This window comes from Dufourea novaeangliae, unplaced genomic scaffold (assembly GCF_001272555.1).
Source record: "Dufourea novaeangliae isolate 0120121106 unplaced genomic scaffold, ASM127255v1 scaffold286, whole genome shotgun sequence".
NCBI lineage: Eukaryota > Metazoa > Arthropoda > Insecta > Hymenoptera > Halictidae > Dufourea > Dufourea novaeangliae.
In genome coordinates, this window is record NW_015374181.1 from 260,404 (window position 1) to 287,710 (window position 27,307).

General features: G+C 37.8%; 1 protein-coding gene across 1 annotated transcript; it reads left to right on the top strand.

Moving 5' to 3' along the window:
* Positions 1-201: 201 nt before the first annotated feature.
* Positions 202-26,663, top strand: LOC107192125 (probable methylmalonate-semialdehyde dehydrogenase [acylating], mitochondrial). Its single transcript, XM_015581321.1, has 8 exons — positions 202-295; positions 11,492-11,564; positions 13,466-13,665; positions 17,095-17,173; positions 18,756-19,123; positions 19,530-19,958; positions 24,497-24,775; positions 26,562-26,663. The coding sequence occupies exons 1-8, from the start codon at positions 263-265 to the stop codon at positions 26,661-26,663; spliced, it is 1,563 nt and encodes a 520-aa protein (XP_015436807.1). The 5' UTR covers positions 202-262.
* The last annotated feature ends 644 nt before the right edge of the window (positions 26,664-27,307 follow it).

Below are 27,307 nucleotides of genomic sequence, written 5' to 3' on the forward strand. Positions count from 1 at the left end.
TCATTTTATCAAATTCTCAGTGCAGCAAACTTTGAATCGCTAACAGTGTAAACATTCGGCCACTTTCAGGGCTGTTTCAGAGGTCTTCGAGTGAGAATTCACATAAAAACAGTCCCGAAAACATCGATCACGTAAGACGTTGTAAACAGGTGCTATTACTCAAATTGAAAACGTTGATTTGTATATTCAGCTTTACACAAGGCCATTTTTTCATTGCATCGGTCAGTTCCACTACAGACAGCCACGAACGTGTTTTGAAATCATGGCATTCCTCGCGAGAATTACCAAGTGCGAGGTACGTTAAAGATTTGCAGTAAACATTCCCGTCCGAGTTTCATCGTACTCTCGGTAGAATTGACAAGTGATGCATCGAGTGTACATTGGTCGAACTTAATACCTTGCTTTAACGAGGGACTTGTTATACAGAAATCTGTATAGAATTTTAACAGATGTTAATTAAACTCTGCTTATCTGTGCTTTACGTCTTCAGTTGTGTACTGGTGATTCGTAAATTGATTGCAATTACTTTGTCACTCATAAATATTTGCCCTGTCATCGAAAAAACGTTTACTCTCGAGGTTTACATTTTACATGTCATTTGAGGAATTTCCAATAAGAAATCATAGATATTGCTTACTTTATGCCATGTATTGTGAAGGGAACTAGTTTTTTTTTAATTTCGCACATTTTTTTAGTAAACCGAATCTAATATGGGTGGAGAAATAATATAAGCGGTAGTGTATGTTAGAAACATGTAGGCACTTTAGGACTATAATACTAAATTGTCGGTTGTTTAAATTTGCTTAAAGGGAATCATGTGGCAGACAATTTTAAAATGTAGTTTCAACTTCTAAACACGATATTCTTTCTTCTAGTCAATATAGTATAAACTTCTGCTTATAAGTATTCACAATTTCGTCTTTATTATCTTCGTATTTTTTACTGTTTGAACCAGAATACGTAGGTAATACAGGTTTTGTATTTGTATCCGTGAAATTATCCTTTTTTATATTACTTCCCAAATGTGTGGATTTTAATTAACCTATATCATATGGATGTCTAATACAACTTCAAATGTTCAACTTTGTACACATTTAAAAAGTTATATAAAATTCAGTATATACAAAATGAAATTTTGTTGTGTGCAGAAAACAGAATTTAATTTTGTATATATTGAATTTTATTCCATAATAATAATGAAATATATTTCATTTTGTGTGAACAGGAAGAAACTTAGTTCATCTATTAAGGGCCACAAATTAAAAACTCTAAATATAATTCATGATTCATCTTTAAAATTTTTAATTCGTCAAGTTTCACATGTTTTAATACGGCTTGCCATTAATGCATAACAATTCACACTTTACCGAATAATCTATCAAATTTCGTTAAGATAGCTGAAAATTACATAGACATTTATATAATTATTATGTAATGTTTACAAAGTATTGGTAGGACAGAATTTGTTTAATAATAAACAAATATTTTACTAATTCGTCTTAAAGTTTGTATCTCAAATTAAGTTATGACTTCTGTCATTTACAGAAATTCTTTAAAACATGTATGTTTATTTATAACAATGTTACATGGAAATAAAGATACAAATATCCAAATTTCAATTTATTATATTTTATACCGAATTAAGTTATACTTAATTCCTTATCTTCTGTAACTTTATATATTTGTATACATATGATAGATTATATCGGAATGTAATTAAAATATTTTATATTTATTACCAGACATATGGAAAAGGTTCATTTACCAACTTCAAATACATTCATGAAACATGGATTTGAATATAATTTGGGCATGTTGCGTAACTGTTTTTGCATGATACTGATATTTTTCACTCAAATACCGACACGAAAATATTACACAATTTACGGTCACAAGGATTATATTATGGTGTGATATATTTTTCAAAATTTATCTGAAACAAGTAAGAATAATTTAAATGTCCTTCAGCGAACAAAATAACACTAGGTTGAGATAGTCTCAGGGTTTTGATAATGTTTTAATGAACATTATTATAAAATTATTTTTTCACAATTAACATACGAATTTTATAAAACACTTCGTATAAATATTAAGGACATTATTTAACAAATTTGTATCAATAAATCTGAAGTTAATACGGCTTGATTTTTTATATTCAGCGAAGTAATTTGAATATGTTCTATGATTATTTAAAAAAATGTATTTATAGATATAATATTTCTTTTTCATCTTTTGCATTAGTAGAGATATGTTCATTCGTTACTTTACTCAATATTTTAGAAAATTATTTTAACAATTTTAACCAAATTTTGATCAATTGTAGGTAAAATGTTTGAGCAATGACATTTACTTTATGTATTTAATTTCATTCAGACTTTTAAGCAGGGCATCGATCGGTAGTGTGTATAAGCAGGGAATCATTTGTTGTAAGTAGTATAATCCATCGCGCCAGACGTATTTCACGCGTACTTTTCCCTCATTTCCAACAATTAATAACTCTGAAACGAAGCCTCGATGCAATTTCGTCATTCTTCATGTTTTTTTTATTCTTTTATGTAGAATCCACCCTATGAAAGAGTCCTACATTTTTATTAACTATACAGGGTGCGGCACTAAAAGATATGAAAGAGCGTATAAGAAGAGTTTGTGCCGCGATTAACACAACTGAAATTGAACATGCCGTATTATCCGTCAAGCAACGCTTCAGAGCATGCATCAATGTTCAAGGTCACCATTTTGAACACTTGTATTAGTCGTGTATTACTGTTAGATAAATAAATCAACGGTGCTTGATCATTTCCTCAAAGTAAATTAGTTTCTAGCACAATTGGCTTAACCCAGGCTACGAATGACCTTTCCAGTAGGTCATTGTATTCGTCTTGAAATACTTTATCAGAATATAAGTAAAAAAATATACCGTTCCATTTAGAAAAACATAGATGACCTTCATATCTCCTTGACGCCTCCACCTATAAAAAAACTAGTAACATCGGATGATCAGCCCCTCGATACCAAATAATTTTGGCCTGATGCATTTTTTCCTATCACCAATAGCAGCCAAGTTATTCAGGTGCCCGGTTTTAAATGCCTCACCCTGTATATAGGGTATTTCACAAAATTTCAGGACATACTTAGACTTTACAAAAATTGTGTTGAACAAGAGCTAAACAGTCGTGAGTCCAAGTTTTTCGTCTGCACTTTTTTCGGGGGTGTGGAAGTTACCTTTTTTTAAATATAACTATAGCATTTTTAAAAAGATTTTTCATTAGAACGAATCGTGACAAATCCATCGACTATAAAATATGTTATAAAAAAAAACATAAATGACAGAAAAAGTCTACAGAAGCTGTGCAACGTCAAGTTACGTACAGACACTGTGAGGCTGGCTTGCGCGGTTGCCTTGTGAGGTGTGCTTTGCGAAATGTATATCTGCCTCGCGGCGAGCAATCCCAGTATGAGGTAGGGTAAACCAACCAGTAATTGACTGCATACCAGTGAATGACCATTAGGCAAGAAATGTAAATTATAAATGTAAAAATTATTAAATGTTTATAAATGAAGGGTTGTTGCACTTCTAATATCCCATATTTTTAGTTTAGCGTACTAAGCAAACATTAGTAAGTACAATTCTTATTAAAAATATTTCAGAAATGTAGTAGTCATTTACTGGGGTTTTACACGTTTTGCACTTTATGAATAATTTAAAAAAAATTACGTTATGGATATGTAATTATTTTAAAAAAAATTTCAAGAAAAATAAATGCAATTGCAATTTCAACAGCTGTTTTGTTGTTATAAATAAATACATTCAAATATTAATCTTAAACGTCCAGAAATTCAACAATTCGGTCATTCACTGGTTGGTTTACCTTACGTATACAGGGTGTCCGAAAAATGTTCTCCGACCCGGAGATGGGGCACTCGGGGGGTGAATTGGAACAACTTTTTCCTTCGCAACAATGTAATCTGAGGCTTCGTTACCGAGATATAAACGAGAAACCGCGACCAATCAGAGCGCGAGTTTGCCAGCCGAGTTCCCGCGCTAGCGGTGGCTACGCGCTACACTTGTACTACGAAGCTCCAAACAAGTAGGTCAGCATGCATCGCAGGAAACTGCGTATAATAGCAAATAAAAAAGACGTAACAAATACAATCATACTTTTTATCATCTGCCGTTTGTTATTTAAAGAGATTAATGAATGAAACGTAAATGTAGGCAAATTATGTGTAACGTAAAAAGACGAATGCACATTTACTTGTTTGTAAATTCCTTGTTACGAATTTGTAAATTTCCTTTGCAAATAACGTGTGAACGAAAAGGTAATGTAACAGAGAATGAACGAGAAGTGATCGTAATTCGGTATTGTTATAAACATTCGTAGTTTAATAACAGTCAACAATGTTACTGATAATGAATAAGTTTCTTCAAAAAGCCCGAAGAAAAAGTTAGGTACAGAAACTTGCAGAATTATCGCCGGAAATAAGCCATAGCTTGCGTTAAATTAAGAAAATAATAATCAGCAATAAATTGATTAGAACTCACCCTTTCGGAAATTCACCTGAAGTTTGCAAACCTGTGTCCCTAGGTCACTGAACCGATGCTGGTCATCGACGGTCGAAACGGTTTATGGCAGGGTATCGCCCAGTTTGCAGGTGATCGCAGGTATACCTCACCAGCCGAAGTTAAGGGTTGTAACGTCAAGTGAGTCCTGGTTATTCCACAGAATACGTACTCACTTCACTGCACGACCACTAACACTGATCACCCGACACAATCACTTAATGTATTTTTAATCCAACGTGTTGTTACTACGTTAGGAAAATTCGTGGCCCCGGAAAGGGCCGATTGTTTTCAATTTTTCAGATGTTTTACGTAACCAAACACTTGCACAGCAACACCCGCATATCCGTTATTGTGTACGTACCACCATAACATTGCGTAATACTCCCGTGAACTGAACATCTCTGTCGCCCGATTGCTAACCGACTGACAGAATTTTTCCTCTACCCCCAAGTAGTTTCCCATCGTTACATTGTGAGTTCACTCCCACCATGACAAGATTTAGGTAGAAAGAAACCAACGGTTCTAGGATAACACGTGCTTTGCAGAAGTGGAAGGAAAGGACCGTCGCGCAGTTTCTCCAAGGCGCCGTAGCCCGTTAATTTATTGCCAGGGTACCTACTCCTTCGAGATAGAAAACAGACATCACGTGCATCGGCTTAAAAATGTCCGAAATGAAGAGGACCATCAACGTATCCCTTGCTTCGAGTTGGAAAGTACAGTGTACATTGTCTATCCCGAGGAGCAGGGAAAAAAATTTACCGACACGTGTAAGTTGACGCTGCTTGGCCCTGGCCGACCACCCTTGTAGAGGCCGGAGCGGAATTGTCGGTTAATATCCGTCAGCAACGTGTGTACTAGGGTGGCTATTATTTTCGACCTTTGAATTTTTTTCGAGGCACCCCGCAGAATAGTCCAATTAATAAAAAATTAATCCGTGCAAAATTTGAGCTCGACAGGGTAACAGGAAAATGTGCACCCCAAAAAAATGTGTATTATTTATTTTCGAGCCGAAAGGATTATTCTTAGAAAATTAAAAAACTTTAAAAATTTCGGTAAAATTTCTGTAAATTGTATTGAAAGTGTGTTGTATACTATATGTAGTAACACGGAATAAGGTTAAATGGAAAATTGTTTTTAATTGTTTGTATTTCAGAAAGATCATTAAATTTGGACTGGAAAGCTATTTCTTTTGCTTTATGAGTTGCTGTTATTCTTCCAGCATTTTTCTGTAACCGCCTCCATTCTTCGTACAAAGCTTCTAATTTTGAGATGCAGTGTTGGAATTCGTGCTTTTTTCAGAAAATTAACACTTATTTATAGTCAATCTTGCACTTCCGCGTAAGTTTAATTTTACTACTCGAAGATTGAAAAAAAGAACATTTAAAACTTGTTTATTTGATGGTAATTTACTTCCAGTTATTTTATTTGTAAAATATTCAAGTAAATAAATTTTTTCATGTAAATAAATTGAAGACATTGCGAAGTAAAGTATTGATTCTGATTATGCAACTTCGGAAAAAGAACTTAGTTTCTAACGTTTCTAAAGAAATACCAAACATCTTTCGTTCATCTTCTGTTTATCTTTCTGTTTACACCGTCCGATGAGGTCAGCTTAAGAGATACTGAAGATTAAGTTAGATGTTCATTGTTCAATTTTTACAAACCACAATTTTTACAAATCTCTCGCTCGTATCGTCTCCTTCGATCGGCGCACAATGGGGATCAATGTGCACGCATTCCTGTTAGATAGTGGTGCATTAGTTTCGAACGGGAATGCTAAATTTAACTCCCCCAAACCAACGAGTTTGTGAATTATTTTCCATCACAATTGACTTAACCCAGACCACGAATGACCTTTCCAATAGGTCATTGTATTCGTCTTGAAATAGTCTATCAGAATGTAAGTAACAAAACATACCGTTCCATTTAAGAAAACAGAGATGACCTTCATATCTCCTTGACGCCTCCACCTATCAAAAAACTAGTAACATCGGATGATCAGCCCCTCGATACCAAATAATTTTGACCTGATGCATTTTTTCCTATCACCAATAGCAGCCAAGTTATTCAGGTGGCCGGTTTTAAGTGCCTCACCCTGTATGCAGTAAACATTCGTTTCCCGCACTAGTCGGGGCTGTAGCTAGTGATGGGTAGTCGACCCGAGCAGCTCGAGCTGTATCGGAAGCTTTCGATCCACCGGCTCGGCTCGGCTGGTCAAGCGGGCCGAAATGACAGTTTTATGAGGTGACAGAGGAGACACGAGGATCTGGCACGCGAAGCCTCGGCGCGTAGAGATGTTACCTGGCCGCCGGCAACCGACCCTCGGGCCTTCGGGTTAGTGTAACACACGGAATGAATCACTCATGAATAAAAATTTAAATTTTTACTCCTTTCAGTGTATTTTCTTAAACATGTTATGAATAAATGTTGGAGATTCTCCTGATGAAAATAAGTCCAAACCCGACATAAATCGGACTATTTTCAGTATTACTTATGTAGTTCGATTCGCAACAGTAAGGGAACAGGAACAGGTGGAATAATTGATCACATTTTTTCCTTTTCGTTGAAGTAAAAGTAATTGTTTATGTACCTTACGCGGCTACTCCAACTTAGTTGCCGAACTCTTCCGCGTATCTCAAAGGTCGGGTTAATGATGTTTAAGTGTATTGAAACGCAATGCGATGTAAGTGAACTGTATAAATTTATTTACGAAACAATCAACAAGTCTGTACTATGGTTGTGAGGTACTGTATAATAAATAGTTACATAACATTTTTAAGAAAATACGCTGAAAGGAGTAAAAGTTTAAATGCTTACTCATGCGTTATGTTGCGATACGAATTGTATTGTTATTAAATATAATCCGATTTATGTCGGGGTTGGACTTATTTTCATCAGGAGAATCTCCTACATTTATTCATAACATTTTTAAGAAAGTACACTGAAAGGAATAAAAGTTTAAACTTTATTCATGGGTGATTCGTTCTGTGTGTTTGTATCCCAAGCGTCGGTCGCCGCCGGCTTATCTTTTCATAACATCTCGCCTCGCCGAGGCCCGTCGCCAGCGTTTCTTAGGGTGGAACGAGATGTCAACCGGTATCGATACGGTTCCAGCCGAGCCGAGCTTCCTCCTCTAGAGCTCAGCCCGGCTCGAGCCGTACCAGGAACCGTGCAGGAAGCAGCACCAGTTACCCGAGCGCTTTCCCCACCACTCGGCCGTTCAGTCGTGCGACGCAGCTATATATAGGGTGGGCTGGATATGCGTACGTTACGGTTACATTAATTACCTCCGTTATTTTTAGAGATATCAGAAAAGTTTATACACAGAAGTTGTTCAGTATGAAGAGGGCTATTACTTAGCAGTAACAAGTTTTTTGTACGTGGAGTATCTTCTAAGTTTTCAAAGTTAATTATGTTACTTTTATTAATGATATTGAAATATTATGGAATAAAATGCTTTTATTACATAAATCGATTCTTCCAAATATTCTGCGTAATAAAGTATTAAGGTATTATGTGAGAAAGGTAATAATTTGTGATATATTGTAGTGGCAAATGTCTAGCTTGGTTAGCATCTGTTACCCAGTACGTGTGATCCGCGAGACAAGAAACAATCAAATTGCCACCAATATTTGTTCCACCAATATTCATTGCACCAATAAAAACATTATTAAAATAGTATTATATATACTGCGCTTTCCGTGATGAGATATGCGAGTTAAACGCGACACCCTATGTGTTCCGGCCTGGGCGTGCTGGGCGATAGAGTAGGGTACGCGCGCGTGTGTGAGAAATACGTGTGAGCAAGGGGCGTGGCTTTCGTGCAAATAACGGTGGCGCGGGAAACGAATGTCTACTGTATGTCTATACTAAGTCTAGCATCTCTGGTTCCGAATTCCTACCTTGGCGGCGCGGATTGCGAGTGCCGCAGATCCTCATGGTGGTGGGGATTGCCGTCGTTCGCTCGCCGCGCGCACATTCATTAACAAATATTTTTTTATAGAATCGGTATGGTTACAACACATACTTCCATCCCTTGATATAGACGGTACTTGACTTATAAATAACAAAAAAACAATACTTTCTATGTTTTAATTCGGTTACTTTACCTCTGCGTATACAAATATATGGTACATCCACGAGCAAACTCGGTTTCACTAGGGGAAAAAGTGGCGTAGAATAAAAGTCTCCTACCACTTGGTCAATTTATTCCAGGTACTGAAATTAATGTTAAATCGAATGTTAATTTGGCATAAATTTCAGTAATTCCAAATACCAATAAGTAGTAGCATGGTAGGAGGCCCTTCTCCTGCGTCAACTTTGTCCCGTAGCGGAAGCCGAGTTTCGCGAGTGTACATACAGCACGTGGGTTTTAGTTTGAAGTTTTTATTAGTTATGGAACATTGCTAATTTATGTTTGTGTGTTCTTTATTGTAATAAATGAAGTGAAATATGTACCGTAGAAAATATATGTCTTAATATGTACATGTTGACTTCCAGACTTATCATTCGATAGAAACAATCTCCGTTTTTTCATAAATCCTTGCCTCATTTTATGTAGTTTTTATAACATATTTACAACTGCTCATTATATTTTTGTGGAGCAAACTTAATAAAAGATTAAAATTTTTTTTAATTGTTGTTTACAGAGATAATGTTAAGAATAATATAGTTTTGTAAAATGGTACAGCGTACTTTTATTATGGTCGTGTTTTTAAGCATTTCAAGACAAATTTAACGATAATTTCTCGTATAACTATATGCATATTGGTAATGTGGCGGCACTACCTCCTACATTCGCCATCAGAGGTCTACCGAGTTGACACCTTTCCCGCAACTACCTGAAGCCTTCCTCGTTCGTATATATACGTCCTTAACCGACCATCGTATATCCCCGCGTCTAAGGCAGGGTCTGCTAGGTAGCCTTACTGACGAGTCCACTAGCAGGCCCAGGACGAAACACTCCCTCTCCCTCTCCTTTCCTTTTCACATTCTACCAGTCAACAGTTTACCGCCAAAGTAACAATTTCATTGTTTCTTGTATCGCGGATCAGACATTGTGGGTAAAAGAAGCTAATCAAACTTGACATTTGCCTGTAATATTTCTACACTTATCCGAAAGATTATTGTTCAAACAGAACTTTTAAATATGTCGTTGAATTCGTGGTGAAACTCTTAATGATACGATAATCATAAACATGTGTAGTACCATTTAAAAAAAATGGCATTGTTATTAAAATTCTGTAAATAGCAATTAAAAAAAATTCAAATCTTCTATTAAGTTTGCTCCATAAAATCAAACAATCCTCATATGAAACATTATTTCGCATTTTCAATGGTTAGAGAAACAATAGCGTGTATACACTTACATCGTACATACTGCAAAGCGCACAGTGGTGAACGAACCCAACAAATCGTAAATAATTCTAGAAATATACGGTTTCCGGTGTATTCGAGTTTTAGCGATTATGTATTGTGTGTAAGTTACAGATTGTGTAATACTTCCCTAGAAATTTAGTTAATAATTGAGGTATTATTTATTTTTTGTTCCAAAATATGTTTTTTATAATATTAAGTAGTGAAAAGATAAAAATAAAGTATTCTGGTTCTTTGAAAAATTCTGTAACTTCTGTTCATCAGATTTGTAGGGTCTTTTCAGCGTACTTGGATTCGGTTCTTATCACTCTAATATAAACAAAACCTATTTTTATTTTTGTATCTTCCCTATTACTATGTATTTTTTAAAAACCTATTTTATAAAAATAATGACAAAAGAATATTAAAATCTACATATGTATATACTGGATCATTTTGACCCGCCTTCGGCGTTCTCGGATGTAATTTCTCGGAATTTCTCTCAGAAGTAAGACTTTAAAGTAGCATATATTCTTGTTGACTCTATGTCTTTCAACGCTTAGAGCTCGACGCTCGCCGGCTTGAAAGTATTGATATTTCGAGTAGGTATCAAAAGGTATCAAAATTTTTGTAGGTATCAGACGAGTATCGATACTTTCGGGTAGGTATTGATTGCCTAGCTAAATTTAGAATGAAATACAATTAAATGAATTACACCAACACGTGGAACAATTGAAGAGCGATTATGTCAAGTAAAGGGTTTTCCAATAAGAATTATATGATTTTTAAATGACATGGCAACCACGTTTAAAATTTTATAACTGACACTAGTTGTCATTTGTCTTTAGTATACTCTGACAATTTATCATGGCTAAATACACGCTTCAAGAACGTTTGATTATTATCTAAAAATGTTATGAATCTAGACGTTCTTTTGTGAATACTCAACGTGCACTTCGTGAAAACTATGGTTCACATAATCGCCCTTCTATGCTTGCTATTCGTCGAATCGTTGAAAAATTTGAAAGGGATTTTACTCTTCGCGATGCGAAAACACCAAGTCGTCGAAATGCAAATTGATCGATTCCTCGTTGTGCTAAAAAATTAGTCATCGAAAATTGGGTTCATCGAATTCGCTCGTGTGCACGAAGTCAAGGTTGACACTTAAGTGATGTGTTATTCAAAACATAATGTAATAAACTGTGCTTCAAAATAATATAAAAGGTTTGGTTGTATCTAAAATAGTTTTTATTTTATTTTATTGTTAAATGATATAGTTCTTATTGGAAAATCCTTTAGAATAACCCGTCGTGTCAGACATATTTTACCTCGAATGCAATTTTGCCTCGAATGCAGTTTTACCATTCTTGATTTACGTTTTAGTTCTGCATGTAGAATCCACCCTGTGAAAGTGTCCCACATTTTTATTAACAACCTCCTGTATACACATGGAGATTTTGGGTTTAGCATAGAATATGTTTCTAATAATTTTATAGAATTAATGTAAGATACATTAATTTTGTTTTATTGTCATGTTCAAATTTATTTAATCCCAATTTGGTGATTTTTTAGGCGCGACTTGCCCTAAGGAGTTACAGCTGTAGTGTACCCAACGTTAAGATGTACATTGATGGCCATTTCGTAGGTAATTATGTCATTCTATTAAAACTCGCATAATTCAATGTATAGTTACTGTTCTTCGCGAATTTCATGTGGACAGAATTTGTTGTATTAAAATGTTCACTGTATAAAATTGATATCTTTCAAAGAAATTGGAAATACAATAAAAAACGAATGTCAGTTAACAAATCAATTTCCCAATAGTATTTTTAGTAATATTGTTCTGTTGTAATTACAAAATAAAATGTTTATAAATTTGCATCGTATTTTTACAATGTTTCATTAAACGCACTGGTGTTTGATTTGATTAATGAGATAGAGGGTGGGCCAAATAAAAAGTTGCAAGCTGTTTTCTTAGAAACTACTGTAGATACTGATTTCATTTTTATTTTAATCCTGTTACGGTCTTCAGTTCAACTATACACTTAAGGGGTTAGGCCACCTTGGAGGCCCAAAAATCATATGTAAGTTTCAGAATTATTTTGACAAAATTATTACTCACATACATCCCCTTTGGTTTATTCATTCCCAATTAGCCAAACTTTCTTTACACTTTTTAACAGGCTTATTCCACTTAGGGGTTTTGTTAAACAATCCGCTCCATTTTCCTTGATCACGGCTTGTCTAATACAATAATATTTTCTATTTAGTAACTTCGACTTAGTCTTGAAAGTTCTGCCATTTGCTAATCTCACCGCGTTTAAATTGTCACACTATATCAGGTTTTGACTCACAAGGGAACATACCGAATTGACAATTGCCGATATTGATGTAACTGTGTGAAATTATAGTTCTCATAAAAATATTTAACACGTATTTGTTTTAGCTATTCTTATCTACGTTAAAGGAATGAAAATAACCCTCAAAGTTAGGGGTGTGAACTGTATTCTGTGGAATATCTCGGAAACTATTAGAGATAGAGAAACCGTATAAATTGAAATAATGTGCGTTTTTTTATAAGGAATTCAGCTATATAATTGGATTCCAGAATAATCCATTTGTTTAAACAATACATATAAAAAAGTAGGTAGTAGGCGGCGGAACGGGATCGGCAGGGAACCCATGTCGCCCGCCCTAGGTGGTGGGGACGAGGGGATCGATCGTGGGTATAATCCCCGCACGCCTACGTCCTCAGCAACGCAACGGGGTGTTGCCCTCCGGGCAAGGCGGCTGCCAACCGAATGTAGGAAGGGGCCTGAGCCACACCAAAGTTCTCAGGCAGCCACCAGGGCCGCGGGGGGAGGCGAGTAGAGGCTCGTTCCGCTCGCAATAAGCGGCCAAGAGGTGGGGCGTTATCGGGACGTGCTCCTCCTACACCGCCGACAGCGTAGGAGTTCCGGGAGGAGAGGCGAGTCTTAGGCAACTTATTCCTTCGAAAAAGAAGCTGCCTGGCAGCTGTGACGCATGGGGTCACCGTGATGTTGTCCTCGCAGAGAGCATTCGACGCCCCCCTGTGACGCGTTGAGGTGGGCCCTCGTGTGGTTTTTAGCCGGTAACAATCCGGCACAATCTCGGTTTCCCCTTCAGAGGACCGAGCGGTCCCTGAGGATTTACTCCATAAAGGAGAGCGCTACTTAGGAAGTAGTGGAGTTTTCATTGAAACTGAATTAAAAAGGAGTCATATTTTAAAGCGAATTTAATGCCGACAATCGCCTTAACGAGGGATATTTAAAATGCGATATGAATCAGACGAATTACACTGGGTGTTAAATAACAGGTGTAAGAAAATTTAGTGGGCGATTCTGCGTGATAAAATGAGTCGAAAATCAAGAGCAAGAAGAGTGATCGTGAGGCTTCATTTATTAGCAATAAGCATTTAAGAGTTAGTGGTGTTACATGAAGTTAGTCTTCAGCGCGCCATAGAATATTTTCATAAAAGGGAACAAATCGAGAAGTTGTCGGAATCACGTGAACCTGTTGTTTCAGATTCGGCCGCCACGGAATATACTGACGTCCACAATCCAGCAACAAATGAGGTACTGTGTCGTACTCCAAAATGCACGCCAGGGGAAATGGAAAACGCTGTCCAAAGCGCGAAGAATGCATACGAAGGGTGGAAAAACACTAGTGTACTCACGAGGCAGACTTTGATGCTTAAGTATCAAGCACTTATTCGTAAGCATTCGGTACGATCATTAACGACTTGTATGTTGTTCTATGAAGAAATGTTATACTGACTTACTATTATTATGCATATAATAGAGATAATGCATATTTATGTATTGCGTTTATACACTGTTGGACATAATTAATTGACTAACTAAAAAGGAGACAATTAGACATAAGATCACAAAATGAAAGTACAATGAAATCTTTGTTTAGGAAAAAACTCAATTTGATACTTCGTCAGGCATTTATGCTTCTGAACGTGATTAACTCTATGTCTGTCATTACTGTCTATTTACTGAACATACAGGGTGTAACAAAAATGTTGGAGGACCCTGAAATGGGAGATTCGTGAAGTTATTTGAAACAAGTTTTTCCTTAACAAAAATGTTATCTGCGGCTTTGTTAACGAGATATTAACGAAAAACTCCGACCAATCAGAGCGTTGTTCCAAATCGCCTCACGAGTGTCCTATTTCAGGGACGAGCAACATTTTTGTGTGGGATCGGGAACTCCATACCCAACAAAGGAGCAAATAACATCTTGGGAAAATAGGAGGGTTCCGTGGAGTAGTTGGTAGAGTCTCTGCCTTCGGCGCGGGGGGTCGTGAGTTCGAATCCCGCTTGGGCCCTCTCATTTTTCCAACGCTCCTACATTTGTTACACCCTATGTAAGGAAGTTAGCATCTAGTATATAGACCGAGCCCCACTTTTACAGGGCTTTGTGAAAGGTGGTGCGCATGAGCCAAACTAAGGCCTCGGAGGGGTATACTGAAATCCCCCTCTCCTGGGAGAACACGTTCCTAACAGACTACTAGTATGTAGAAATCTGTGAACGCGACGCTGTAATGGTTCAAGTGTTTCTCCAGACGTCTAGAATTAAAGAAAATCCCAATGTGAACATGTACAGGACGTCATATAACTAGTGGTACAACCGGATAAGGGGGTGATTCAACGTAAAAAAATTAGATGCAAATAGAGAATAAAATTTTTTGTTTTGAGACTTTGTTTTCAAGAAAGGCGACTTTAAATATCTGCCAGATCCGCGTGCAATTGAATAGGATTTGGCAGGCGCATCTGTTCTTTGCAGGCCGCCTCTACTTATTACCATGCCGATTACACGTGTTTCAGATTAATCTTCAAAGACGCTTTTCTCGAAAACCAAGTCTTAATTAAAAATATTTTGTTAAATATTTTCGACTTATTCTTTCACGTTGAATCACCCCCTATCCGGTTACACCATCAATTTCATGACACCCTGTATAATACGTGTAACGGTACTGGTGGGTGTGAAAGTTACGTTTAGGGGTGGCAGCACTAACGATCTTGACCTTAATATATGTTGTCAGACACTTTCCTGAGTATGTTCCGAAAGGTTTTAGCCACCGCTCGTTTTTTATTAAAAAGTTATGAACAAAAATATTCTTGAACTGTCTCTAACCAACTTCGATCAGTATAATGCTTCAAAATTAAGTAGGGACACTTCAAGAAAAAAAATATTATTGTCTTAATAACTTTTTAACAAACAACGAGCGACAACTGATATATTCTGAGACTAGTAACAAGTCGAACGTATCATATACAAGTATCTACTACATTCCTAAATTTACTGTTCTATTTTGATATCTTTTGTCATTCTTACTTGATATCCCATTCACAAGGGAACACCGCGAACGTTGACTCGCGGATTGGAATAAAACTTTGTGGGTTTATAGAGGGATGCAAGACAAGTATAACGATACGTTTCATTTGTGCCCAATCGCCTTTTAAGAACAGGAAAACTAACCCCAAATTCAGGTAGGCATTCCCACTTTATTTGCGTATAACTTTTAAAGAACAGGAGATAGAAAAAATGTTTCCAACAAAAGTTTAATGGCACAAGAAGCGCTACAAACTTATGTTAACAAAATTTTAAGAAGAGTGTTCCAAATTTACTTTTTAAGAAATAAACTTTCTCGAAATTTTGTTAACGTAACTTTATAGCACTTATTATACCATTAATCATTTGTTTAAAACATTTTTTTCTATCTCTTGTACTGTAAGAGTTATACGCGAAAAAGTAGGAGTGCTTATCTGACTTTGGGGTTAGTTTTCACACACTTAAAGGGCAATTGCGTACGAATGAAACATACCGTTATTCTTGTCTTGAATCACTGGCATCAGGCCGTTATTCGACTGCCAACTCGAATACATTGAGCATTATACCTTCCGTAATTATTCGAATTTCTCCATATTTTTTCTAAATGTTCACAAAGGATAAGACATCCAAAATCATTGACTAAAGAAATCGTCTTTTTTCAACTTTCAATAGTCCTTTGTTCAGGATTGGTTGAAGAGCAGCATGGCGTTACGCGCGACCAATCTGTACTTGCCGACTCGGCGAGCGCGTACCGCACAATTCGCCGCGTATTCGGTGATTGTCGCACCTAACTCGGCAATTGTCGTGAGCCGCTAAGCGTTACGTCGCGGGTAATCACGGTTATGACACCCTTAGGCCAGCTCGAGCAATTATAGCGGCATCCTTGTTTTGTGAGTGCCATGACTTTGTCTGATCACTGGCCATTTCATACACACCAATAAGACCGTTACTGTGCGAGCTACGTATGTGACCAGAAGCCCCTTTTTTGTGCAATAACAATTGGTAATTACCCGTGACTTATTTTGCGCGACTTTTTGTATTCTCTTATTGCCAACAGGCTTCGTAGCGAACTGCTGAGTAATAAGCAAGGGTACTCCCAATTAAACAGCGAATAAGCTACTGGTTCTCTGGATTTCTATATAGTGGACTCTAACTATATTGCCATGGTCGGGGCTGTAGGGGAATAAAATGGCAATGAGTTCAGAGCCCCCTCTATGCTAAGTTCAGTCGCCGTAGCCTCGGAGCTGGATCGTGTTGGTGCGCCGGCGTACGTAACGTGGTGGGAGAGCGAATTTGTGTTCGCGAAAGTACGTATGAAGGTGAAGTGCCTCGCGTGGCAATATGTTTAGTGACAATATAGTTAGGGTCCACCGTTTAAGTTACGGTTTAACCGTTATAGTTTGTGTGACTTATATTTATTGGTTCTGTGTATCTGTGATTGACAATAAACTATTTGTTTCGCTTCAACTAGGGAAGGTGCTCCTGCTACCCTTTATTCTCGAACACCTCTACGCTCTTAAATCATTGACCAGAACTACTAGTCCTATTGTAATCATTTATAATGTGTCATCGACAGTGCACGTTAAACGGAATATTTACTTCACTTTAGTTTTCTTTGGTGTTGCAAGTTTCATGTAAAATGAAATATTGTGTACAAAATCAATTAGCCCTCATAGGAAGTTTTTATTACGATCGATATTGTTAAACAGTTCCTTCCACTGTTAATTATTTTTTAATATTAAGACTAAGCCCACTTAGGGTTATTAACTGTTACGTTTCTTATGTATGCGTGATACGTTTTTTTTTTGTAGAAAGACATCGCAGATAATTTAGTTAAGGAAAATGGAAAGACCATGGTGGACGCCGAAGGCGATGTTCTTAGAGGACTGCGTAAGTATTTTTGGGAAAGCATAATATCTCTCGTAATAAGCTGTAATAGTTTTAAAAGTGTTTAATGAAATCTTAATTTAATCAGCATTTTAGGAAACTAATTATATCTTAATGAAACGTCAACAAATTTTCAATGCATTACAAAATTTAATTAACCTCTTAATCGGGGGTAATATGTTACCTCGCCATTTGTATTGAACTACACTATTCGAGGACCTTCTTTTCTTTTTAGTAAATTGCTTCGAGGTTTTTGCATTTAATTGTATGTGTGTACACTGCAACCCGAGTTTTGCTTTGACGGCGTTTTTTGAAGAAAAAAATTGTCCTCAAAACAGGGTATTTATAACTTCTTAACAAACTCACTTTTAATTATACTTTGGAATTAAATAACAGTGGCATTTTATGGAGAGCGACTATAGTCGGCCGTAGTAACGAAAGGGTTAAAGATGAAAAATCCCGGCTGTTTCGCCAAGAGCATGATATCTGAGTTCTATCTGACTACGAGATTCAATATATTTCAATTAAAAGCTCTTTGAAAATGAATGAAACTTCACATCATTTTTCAAGAGAACGGTTGAGATCCAACCAATGGTTCCTTTCAGACTTTTTATCATCACGATGAGTAGAATATAAAGTAACGATACAAAAATTTGACCGTTAAATGCAAGGTTAAGGTCAATTTTGTGGCAACGTTCTTACCTTTATCTCCACCAAATCGAAGGTGTAGAATTCGGATATGGTAGCCACAACATGTAATTTTTTGACACCCTGTACCGTGGTAACCGCAATGGAGGAACCGCGTGCGGGTCTAATTATTCGCGCAGTGTGTGAACATTTTTCGCGGAGGAGCAATCGTGCAATGTGTGTGGCATTATCAGCGGACTTCTGTGGTGTATGTGCATCTGCATGTATACTCGTGGACAGGCAAATTGCTGTACGTCACAACCAGAAAGTTTATTATTCCTTGCTATTCGATAATATTTGTAAGAAGATATTTGCATGACTTGCGAATTTTATCGAGTAATCAGGGTTAATGCGATACAAGTGGATTCGAATGAAATACATATCGCGGACACAAGTGATCGGTATCTTCTACCGGATAAGTAAATAGTTATTCTACCCACTTTTCATGCACGTCGTGGTGTCTTTAGAGTGACTGTACGCCCCTGTCAGGCCTGCTCCAGTGATAGTCCGTGCCGTACGGATTGCCATCATTCAGGGATACTTGTAAACGCTTGTAACTAACAAACTAAGCATTTGTCGCAATTTCGTCACTCTTGATTTTCGTTTGGTTTTGCCTCTAAGAGTCACCCCTTATTTTTTTTTCTACTAGTGGTCGAGCACCCTGTATATGATTTAAATACTAATCCCCACATTCGGTAGTGCTTCGAGGTTATTGAGAAGGCAGCTTAGTGCAAGTACCCGTGGTTGTGAGCAGAACAGTGCGTCGTGATCTTGCCACCCACATTTTCATTAACACCCTGCATTATGTTCTGTTAAATTTGATAAACACAATCAGCGATCCTAATCTGTCGGGCAGTCTATACTGCCAAACCGTGTTCACTTTTTATTTATGTTTCAGAGGTAGTCGATGCTTGTACCGCAATTCCTACTCTCCTGATGGGCGAGAGTACCTCAAACATCGCCACAGACATGGACATAGTGTCCTACAGGGTTCCTATCGGTGTAACTGCCTCCATCTGTCCATTTAATTTCCCCGCGATGATACCACTTTGGTCGTTTCCTGTATCGATCGCGTGTGGGAACGCAGTAATTTTGAAACCGTCGGAGCGGGTTCCGGGCGCTTCGATGATCCTCGCTGATCTATTCACCAAGGCTGGTGCTCCTCCAGGACTGTTGAATGTGATCCACGGACAACACGCTGCCGTTGATTTTATCTGCGAGCATCCTGACATCAAAGCAGTATCTTTTGTCGGCTCCGATCAAGCGGTACGTTCTGTTGATGAAAATTCATTCATACTCATCGAGAAACATACTTCGTTTGCCATGATTGTAATTGAGTCGAACGAATCAATCTATTATTTTTAGGTTTTCACATTTCGTTCAGGTATCCCTGGGAAATTGTCTATTCTGAGAAAATATGTTAATTGCAAGATAAAGTTCTTGAGTTATTTGTTAGATGTACCAGTGGTCAAGAATCTCTTTGTTAATAAAGTAATAACGCACATTAAATTCCAAACATTTGTCTTCCTCTTCATCTTTAAGATTGACTGCGGATGCTGGAGAACGTAGGTGAATACAATAGAAGAAGCACAGTGATTTAGAGTTATTTAAGAGATTTGTAGGGTAATTATTTAAAAGTTTGACTTTCTCACCGATTTCATTTTTTTTTCAGGGGAAGTACATTTATAAGCGGAGCAGCGCTCACGGTAAACGCGTACAGTGCAACATGGGGGCAAAGAACCATTGCGTCGTTCTACCAGATGCGAACAAAAACAAAACGGTTTCTCAGATCGTGGGAGCCGCGTTCGGTGCAGCTGGCCAGAGATGCATGGCTCTTTCGGTTGCCATATTTGTCGGTAAATCGCGGGATTGGGTGCCAGAACTGGTGGAGGCAGCGAAAGCGTTGAAAGTCAATGCTGGGCACATACCTGGCACCGACCTAGGACCAGTTATATCGCCACAAGCGAAGGAGAGGATACTCAGGCTAGTGGAGTTGGGGGTAAAAGAGGGGGCTACGTTGATTCTGGATGGTAGAGAACTTCTTGTCAAGGGTTTCGAGAAGGGAAATTTCATTGGCCCCACAGTGCTGACGAATGTGCAGGTGAATTTTTATTTATATATAGTTATACATTTAAATACCAATGCTTTAACACGTTCCCGCCCTCATGTATCACCGGTGGATCATATACAACTATCCCATCGGGCGGTGTGTATCATGAGTGGTACAAATGAAGCAATAACATTTATGTTTTCCTTTGTTAAGGAAAAGAGGAAAAAGTTTGTAAATGGACTGAATCATTCCATCTATTCATTCCAATTGAAAAATTGATTTCTGTATTTAACAAATTTATTTAATTCGTTACATTAAAGAGATTTTTATTTTTATGAATTTCCTGAAAACACAGGAGACATAAAGGAGGCCGATTTTCGCAGAGACCGCAAAATGTCGTAACACGTTTGCTTTTCCTCGCGGCCACAGAGGCACCTATTTCTTGAGACAATTTTCGGTAGCATTCTCTACAGCGTCTACGGACTTGTCTTGCTGAGCCTAAATATGTTTCTAAAAAATGTTTGTCGTTTCTCATTGTTTGCACCCGTGGCATTTCTTTAGCTACTAATAATTTATTAGTAATTACGTCTCTACATTTTAATACGTTCAGGACAATAAAGGTAAAACAATAGGAAACTTATTACTGACGTAAATAATAACTAATAACAATGTACTTTTGTTTTGCGTGTCTTATCTTAATAAAATAAGTACAGTGTTCGAATAAGCGATAGTTAGTAAGTAGCGCCGCCAGATGAAGTAAAACATGAATACGAGCGCCGCCCCACGACGAGAAACACAAATTGCAGCGCCGGCGTGAACGTGTTAAATGCTTAACACGTTGCTCGCCGTGTAGGTTGGATGTGGTCCGAACTGTACTTCTCAGACAGTCAATTGTAACATACAAATGTCCCTAGTAGCAATTACTGTTGGCAGTTTGATGGGCCTTTGATGCACTATTGGTTGGCCAACAGTTAGAATTGTCACCCTGTTTTGTAACTGGGTCAACAATCATACCCGACGTAGGGCCCACATCACTATACTACGAAGGGCCAACTGGAGATTTCTTTCTGTAGGGCCAATTGTTGAGTATCTAGAATAACCCAACAATAGAAGACAGTTGGCTATACTACACTTCCATAAAATCCTTTACAAATATTTGAAGGAGTATAACACTGGAAATGATATTGAATAATAATTACTTGTTATAATAATTGTATATATGTATACATTGTATATGTATATTAAACAGGTAAACAAACATGTGTTTTACAGCAAAGTTACCTTTACAATTTATTATGTACAATTTATACATGTAAGAGCGTTGGGTGGAGGTCCCGATCCCACACTCGGCCATCCTGCACTGACATTCGCCGTCGAATGTCTTCTGCGTACGTTTTCTTCCCTCGTCTTTTTCGAGTAACACTCTCCCACATTTGAACTTTTGGGAGACGTGCCCCTCTCTCTTCGTCTCTTCGGGTAACATTCTCCCACTTTTCGACTTCTGAGATACGTGCCCCTCTCTTCGTCATCGCCTCGTGTGTTCGTAGATGCCACCATCCCGGACGAAAACCCAAATGTAGGAGCGTTGGAAAAATGAGAGGGGCCCAAGCGGGATTCGAACCCACGACCCCTGGCGCTGAAAACCGAAGCTCTACACTCTGCTCCACGGAACCCTTCTTTTTTCCACTAATGTTATTTGCTCCTTCTTGTTGGATATGGAGGTCCTGATCCAACATACATGTAGCTAATTATTACAAATAATTATTATAAGTTATTTCCAAACTTCTGTCGCCTGACTCTATTTTAACAAAATGTCAAATGTCAAACGTGTTGCGCGACAGTAACAAATTGTAAGTATATTCGTAAATAAGAAAACAAAAAAATCAATTTGAAACATAATAACAAGTTTTTGGTTGTAGCAAGGTTTCAGACATCTTTAAGACGATATTTAAATGTTGGCAAACTTTGGGTGAGCCACTGTTGTATTATCGTTGTAAATTTCTTGTTAATTAACCAACTATAATAATTGTATGCCCAACATTGGATATTCGTTGGCAAATTGTCATAATTTTTTCGTCGTAGGCTTTATTTTGGGAATTTGTAGGCAAAAACACTGGCTATATCCCAACTAACTCCAAACTGTTGGCCACCGTTGGCCAACCATAAATGCTATTAGGGATAATACTGTACAGAATCGTTATACAGGGTGAGACAATAACTATATCCACTTTGAATATTGCCGTTCTTTGTAATAATATGAAAAAATGTTATATACAAAACTTACACGGTATAGAGGAGGGCATATTGTGACACAAACAGTTTCTGCGTGGGTGAAGGCATAGATGAGATTTCAAGGTCATCTCTATGTTTTTTTCATCGCGATGTGATAGCCGGTGTTGAGACGACTTCAGCGAGCTATCATTGAAGGTCATGCAAGGTCAAATGTGGTAGTACAATAAACTTTCTTACATTACAGGAGATGCTCTAAGTGGTGACCGTTTGCGTCAATGCAAGGTTGCAATCTTCGTATCGCTGCATCACGTGCACGTCTTATCATTTCTGAACTTATTCTAGCACACGCTGTATTATTTCATAGGGGACTTTATTAGAAAGTGTACCACTAAACGTTCGTCAAATGATGTGATTACAGCACGACGGGTGTCCAGCACATTATGCTAGGAGAGTAAAAGATGCACTGAACGAACTTTACCCAAATAAATGGATAGGACGTGGAGGATTAGTTTCTTGGCCATCTCATTCTTCAGATTTAACCCCATTAGATTTTTTTCTCTGGGGAGGATTGAAAAATGCTGTTTATCAAGAAGTACCCACTACACCAGAAAGTATGAAACAACGGATAATTGCAGCATGTGCTAGAATAAGTTCAGAAACGATAAGACATGCACGTGATGCAGCGATACGAAGATTGCAATTTGGATGAGATGACCTTGAAATCTCCTCTATGCCTTCACCCATGCAGAAAATCTTTGTGTCCCAATATGCCCGCCATACCGAGTAAGTTTTGTATATTACATTTTTTCATATTATTACAAATAACGGCAATATTCAAAGTGGACATAGTTATTGCCCCACCCTGTATAACTGTTGCATGTATAACGCGTTTCTCACATAACACATAACGTAAGACCCTACATTACCACTATAAATATTGAATAAATGGAAAATATTTAACGGATTTTTCTATAAAACAGTAGACTGTGTCATTAATTAAAAATGGTTTATTTAATCAATTAGATCAAAAACAATATTACATGCCAAAAGATGTTATATAGGAGCTTTAGGGGTTGGTCCACCTTGACCGTTTGAAAATCATACGTACTTCTGTGAAGTGCCCTGACGATTTCTACGCCAATATTTCTAACTCCCTGGACGCGCTAGTGAGCTCCTATTTAGGGTGTCTCCCGCTGCCATCTCCTTGAGGGTCTTGTTCGGAGGGAGGTGCTGGATTACTGCCCTTGCGGTCCTATTCGTTGGTGCGGATGTTCGCCGACCCCGCAATAGATCGGGCTGCCTCGCGACGTGGACTCCTCCACCGTGGGTCTACGGGGTTGTCTTATCGTAGGGCGGGAGGCCTTTTTCCCAATAATCGGGTGGTTCGATTACCAATGCCCTACGGCATTTTCTGGTTAGGGTGGGGAAAATGGTTTCAGAGTCGGGTGTCGCCGAACGTTCGTTACGTCCCTGTAATTGTGCACAGAATATTCGGCGCGAAAAGAGACGCGGTTAGTCGCTATTCGAATCTTTGACATTTCTTGGGATTCCTCTAGGAGCACTTGTGTGCCGACGGTGTGCGGTGAGCGGGGTTCTCCGAGGCAGAGGGCGGTCCAGCTCCCTTGATATTAGGCTCGAAATTCAAATTTGATGCGGTCGCGTGACGCTGGTGAAATTGCAGCGTAACACCGACTATACCCTTTAAACGACATTCCCAGTAGATATGCATGTTTTTTCTCAATTCATCATACACAAAACATTATTCACTAACATATACATGAACGAAACAAAATGAGGATTATTAAAACTTCAACAGCCATAGTTTTCTAAAATTATGGTACTTAATTGAATTATCACGTATATTATTTGGTACATTATGTAAAATCGTTTTACTAATTGGTTTAACTCAGAAATAATGTGTACCACAGATGAGTAAAATTCAACAAATAGTGGTTACAAAATAGTAATAATTACAATATTAAGTTGATGGAAAATAAGTGCCCGAACACCATTTTACGCATTACTTTTTTAAAAATACTTTTACAAAAATCATTAATAGTTAATCTGTATTTGGATCAAAGTGGACCAATGTGCTGTGCATATATGTGCATAGTGTTCACTACGATTCAATTCTAATTCTACAAATTCTCACCTCCATTGCCTTGTAAAAACAAGTGAATAAATTCTGCGTAAGCTATAATTACATTAGAAGGGTGACAGTAACCTTGAATATTCAAACGCAACACTTTGTAAATACACAATGTCTATTTTTACATATTTATTAATGTTTCCAGTATTCCAATTTCTCTTTTTTTTTAAATAAATTTTCAGAATGTAATCTCAATTTTGTGTTCTAGACGTCCATGGAGTGCTACAAAGAGGAAATTTTCGGACCAGTACTTTCCTGTATTTTCACCAACACTTTAGACGAGGCTATCAACATTATTAATCAAAGTCCGTATGGAAACGGAACTGCTGTATTCACGACAAACGGTGCAACGGCGAGAGCATTCATAAATAGAATCGAAGTTGGTCAAGTTGGCGTAAATGTTCCTATTCCAGTGCCATTACCAATGTTCAGTTTCACGGGAAACAAAGGATCCTTCTTGGGAGACAATCATTTTTATGGAAAATATGTAAGTGTAACAGTTAAAAGTTTGTGTATATCGATAAGCATTGGGCTCTTTTTATGTTTATGTTGAATTGCACGCCTCTGGACGAGTTCTATCGGGGGTGAGACTTGTTTCAGTACTAACCTCCTAGGCACCAAGCTTTGCCCTGTAGCACTTTGAGTCTTCTTCCATGAAGTGTTCCGTTAATCCCATGTCAGGGCGTTACCCGAGCGCAATTTACAGCCTTTTTTGTCCGGATTTTTATAGTCTCCACCTTCAAGCTGCGGTTGCCTAGTATCATTTCGTCTCTTCCTATGAATTCCTCTAAATTGCCTCCGTGCTAAGTAGAGGGAAAAAACGTTGGGGCAACTGAGACCATCGACCAGACGCCAGATGTGGAAATCGTGTCACAAACAACACGAGACATGTTGCTTCAAGTAGCGTGAGTCTAGTCACGAGTAGGATTCCACCGCCGCATGGTGGTCCTACATCTCCGGATTGGGAGGAAAAAGTTTTACGATTTGTTTTATCGATCGCAATACCACTTTCCATACATTTTTTCATTCTAAATTGAATGAGATAAAAATCAAGTCGATACGATTAATAGTTTTCGACATGTCACGGAATTTATGTTTAGAAAAATTATAACTTACATTGACTAATTACTGTTGACCCTATCCTCATCATCAGAGCTTCCCTTATTCACATACGAACCAGCATCTTCTTCAGAAATACTTGGTCTCCTCCCTCTTCGCGTTGTGCTTCATCCGAGAAAAGTATTAGCTCGTAGCTTCCTTTGACATCAGCTATGAGCGGATCTAATGCAATAAGTGATCTATTCAACAGGTCCTTATTCGTTGTCAGTCGAATTTTTTTCCTCGTGTTATGTTTACGGTGAGACGAACGTCGCTGGTATAAGGGGAATAGTTGTCGTCTCAGTCGGCGCGCCAGGGATCGTTCAAATGAACGTGCAACGGTCGTGGTTGGACATACACATTGTTTATTCTATATTATCAGTTGGACGTAAAATGGAGCTCGAGGCTCTTACAAATATTAAATATAGGCTAAACTGTACGGTGGTTAATGGTTCAGGAGCTCGGAAGCTCTTAGAAAAAATAAACAAACAAAAATAAATTCTTTACGGTACGGCGGTTAACGGTTATGAAGCTCAGAAACACTTGAAAGAAATAAACAAAATTAAACTTTTAATGGCACAGTGGCTAACGGTTACAGAGCTTGAAAACTCCATCGGCCCGATTAGACTGTACTCACTGGGTGATTCATTCACCGTGAGACGGTGCGGCCGGTGACGTGACTGCAAGCAAGACGGGATTACACCTGATCAGCTGCACAATATACATCTGTAGGCCGACAAACGGCTTATTCCTGGAATGATTTGAAACAACTATTTCCTTAGTAAAAATGTTATCCGAGGCTTTGTTAACGAGATATTAACGAAAAACCTCGACCAATCAGACCACGAATCTGCCGGTCGATTTCTTGGGATAGCGTTGGCTACCAATCGCAGTGTGCAGCCAACGCTACCGCGGAAGCTCTGCCGGCAGACTCGCACTCCGATTGGTCGAAGTTTTTCGTTAATATCTAGTTAACAAAGCCTCGGATAACATTTTTACTAAGGAAAAAGTTGTTTCAAATCACTTCACGAGTCTATCATTTTCGGGTCCTTTAACATTTTTGTTACACCCTGTATAGTCAAAATCAAGTGAGATAAGAAAGGTGCTCATGTTAAGTAGTACACCCTGTATAATAAGTACTAAAATATATTTTTTACCATGTGATCTATTTTTAGGGCATAAACTTCCACACGCAAACAAAAACGGTGACGCAATTATGGCGATCTGAAGATGTCAGTGATATCGCACCCTCAACTGCTATGCCGACAATGGAATGAAGACTGTGCTAATGCTTTAATTAAGAAACTGGTCATACAGGTTTTTGAAACTTATTAGATATTCCAATCTAAGTCACTATCACCTTCCTTTACAAAAAGATATAAATAGTTGTAAACAATAATGTCTTCCAATATTTCGATATTTTCGGGTACTTTTTTATACATAAACATTCTAATGACTGTAATATACCTGTTATATTGATTGTGTATTATGTAGTAAAATTCCTGTAATATATATTAAAGTAATAAAACAATGTAATCTCAGCGTTGTGATTTACATTAATGAACTGTTATGCTTTACTACACCGCGAATGTTATTTATACCCAGTTTGAAACGACCTATTTCTTTTTAAAATTCTCAAAAGACAGAGAGAGTGGCAGAGAGAGAGAGAGAGCGCGAGCGAGAGCGAGAGCGAGAGACGGAGAGAGAGACAGTGAGTAGGGATATGGGGCCGATTCTGGTCCATGGATCCAATAGAAATATTGATTACATTATTTAATTCGTACATATAGAAGACCGAACCTTCGGCTGCAACGGAAAATTGTCACGCTATTGCATACGTAGATGAGACAGACCTGACTTTGACTCCAACGAAAAGTGCGTGTATTATATATACATATATATATATATATATATATATATA

Excerpts from the sequence above, each read along its gene's own strand:
- LOC107192125 (XM_015581321.1), top strand. The coding sequence starts at position 263 with ATGGCATTCCTCGCGAGAATTACCAAGTGCGAG. Across the intron at positions 19,124-19,529 it reads TTGTCGGCTCCGATCAAGCG|GGGAAGTACATTTATAAGCG; the intron begins GTACGTTCTGTT and ends TTTTTTTTTCAG. Across the intron at positions 24,776-26,561 it reads ATCATTTTTATGGAAAATAT|GGCATAAACTTCCACACGCA; the intron begins GTAAGTGTAACA and ends ATCTATTTTTAG.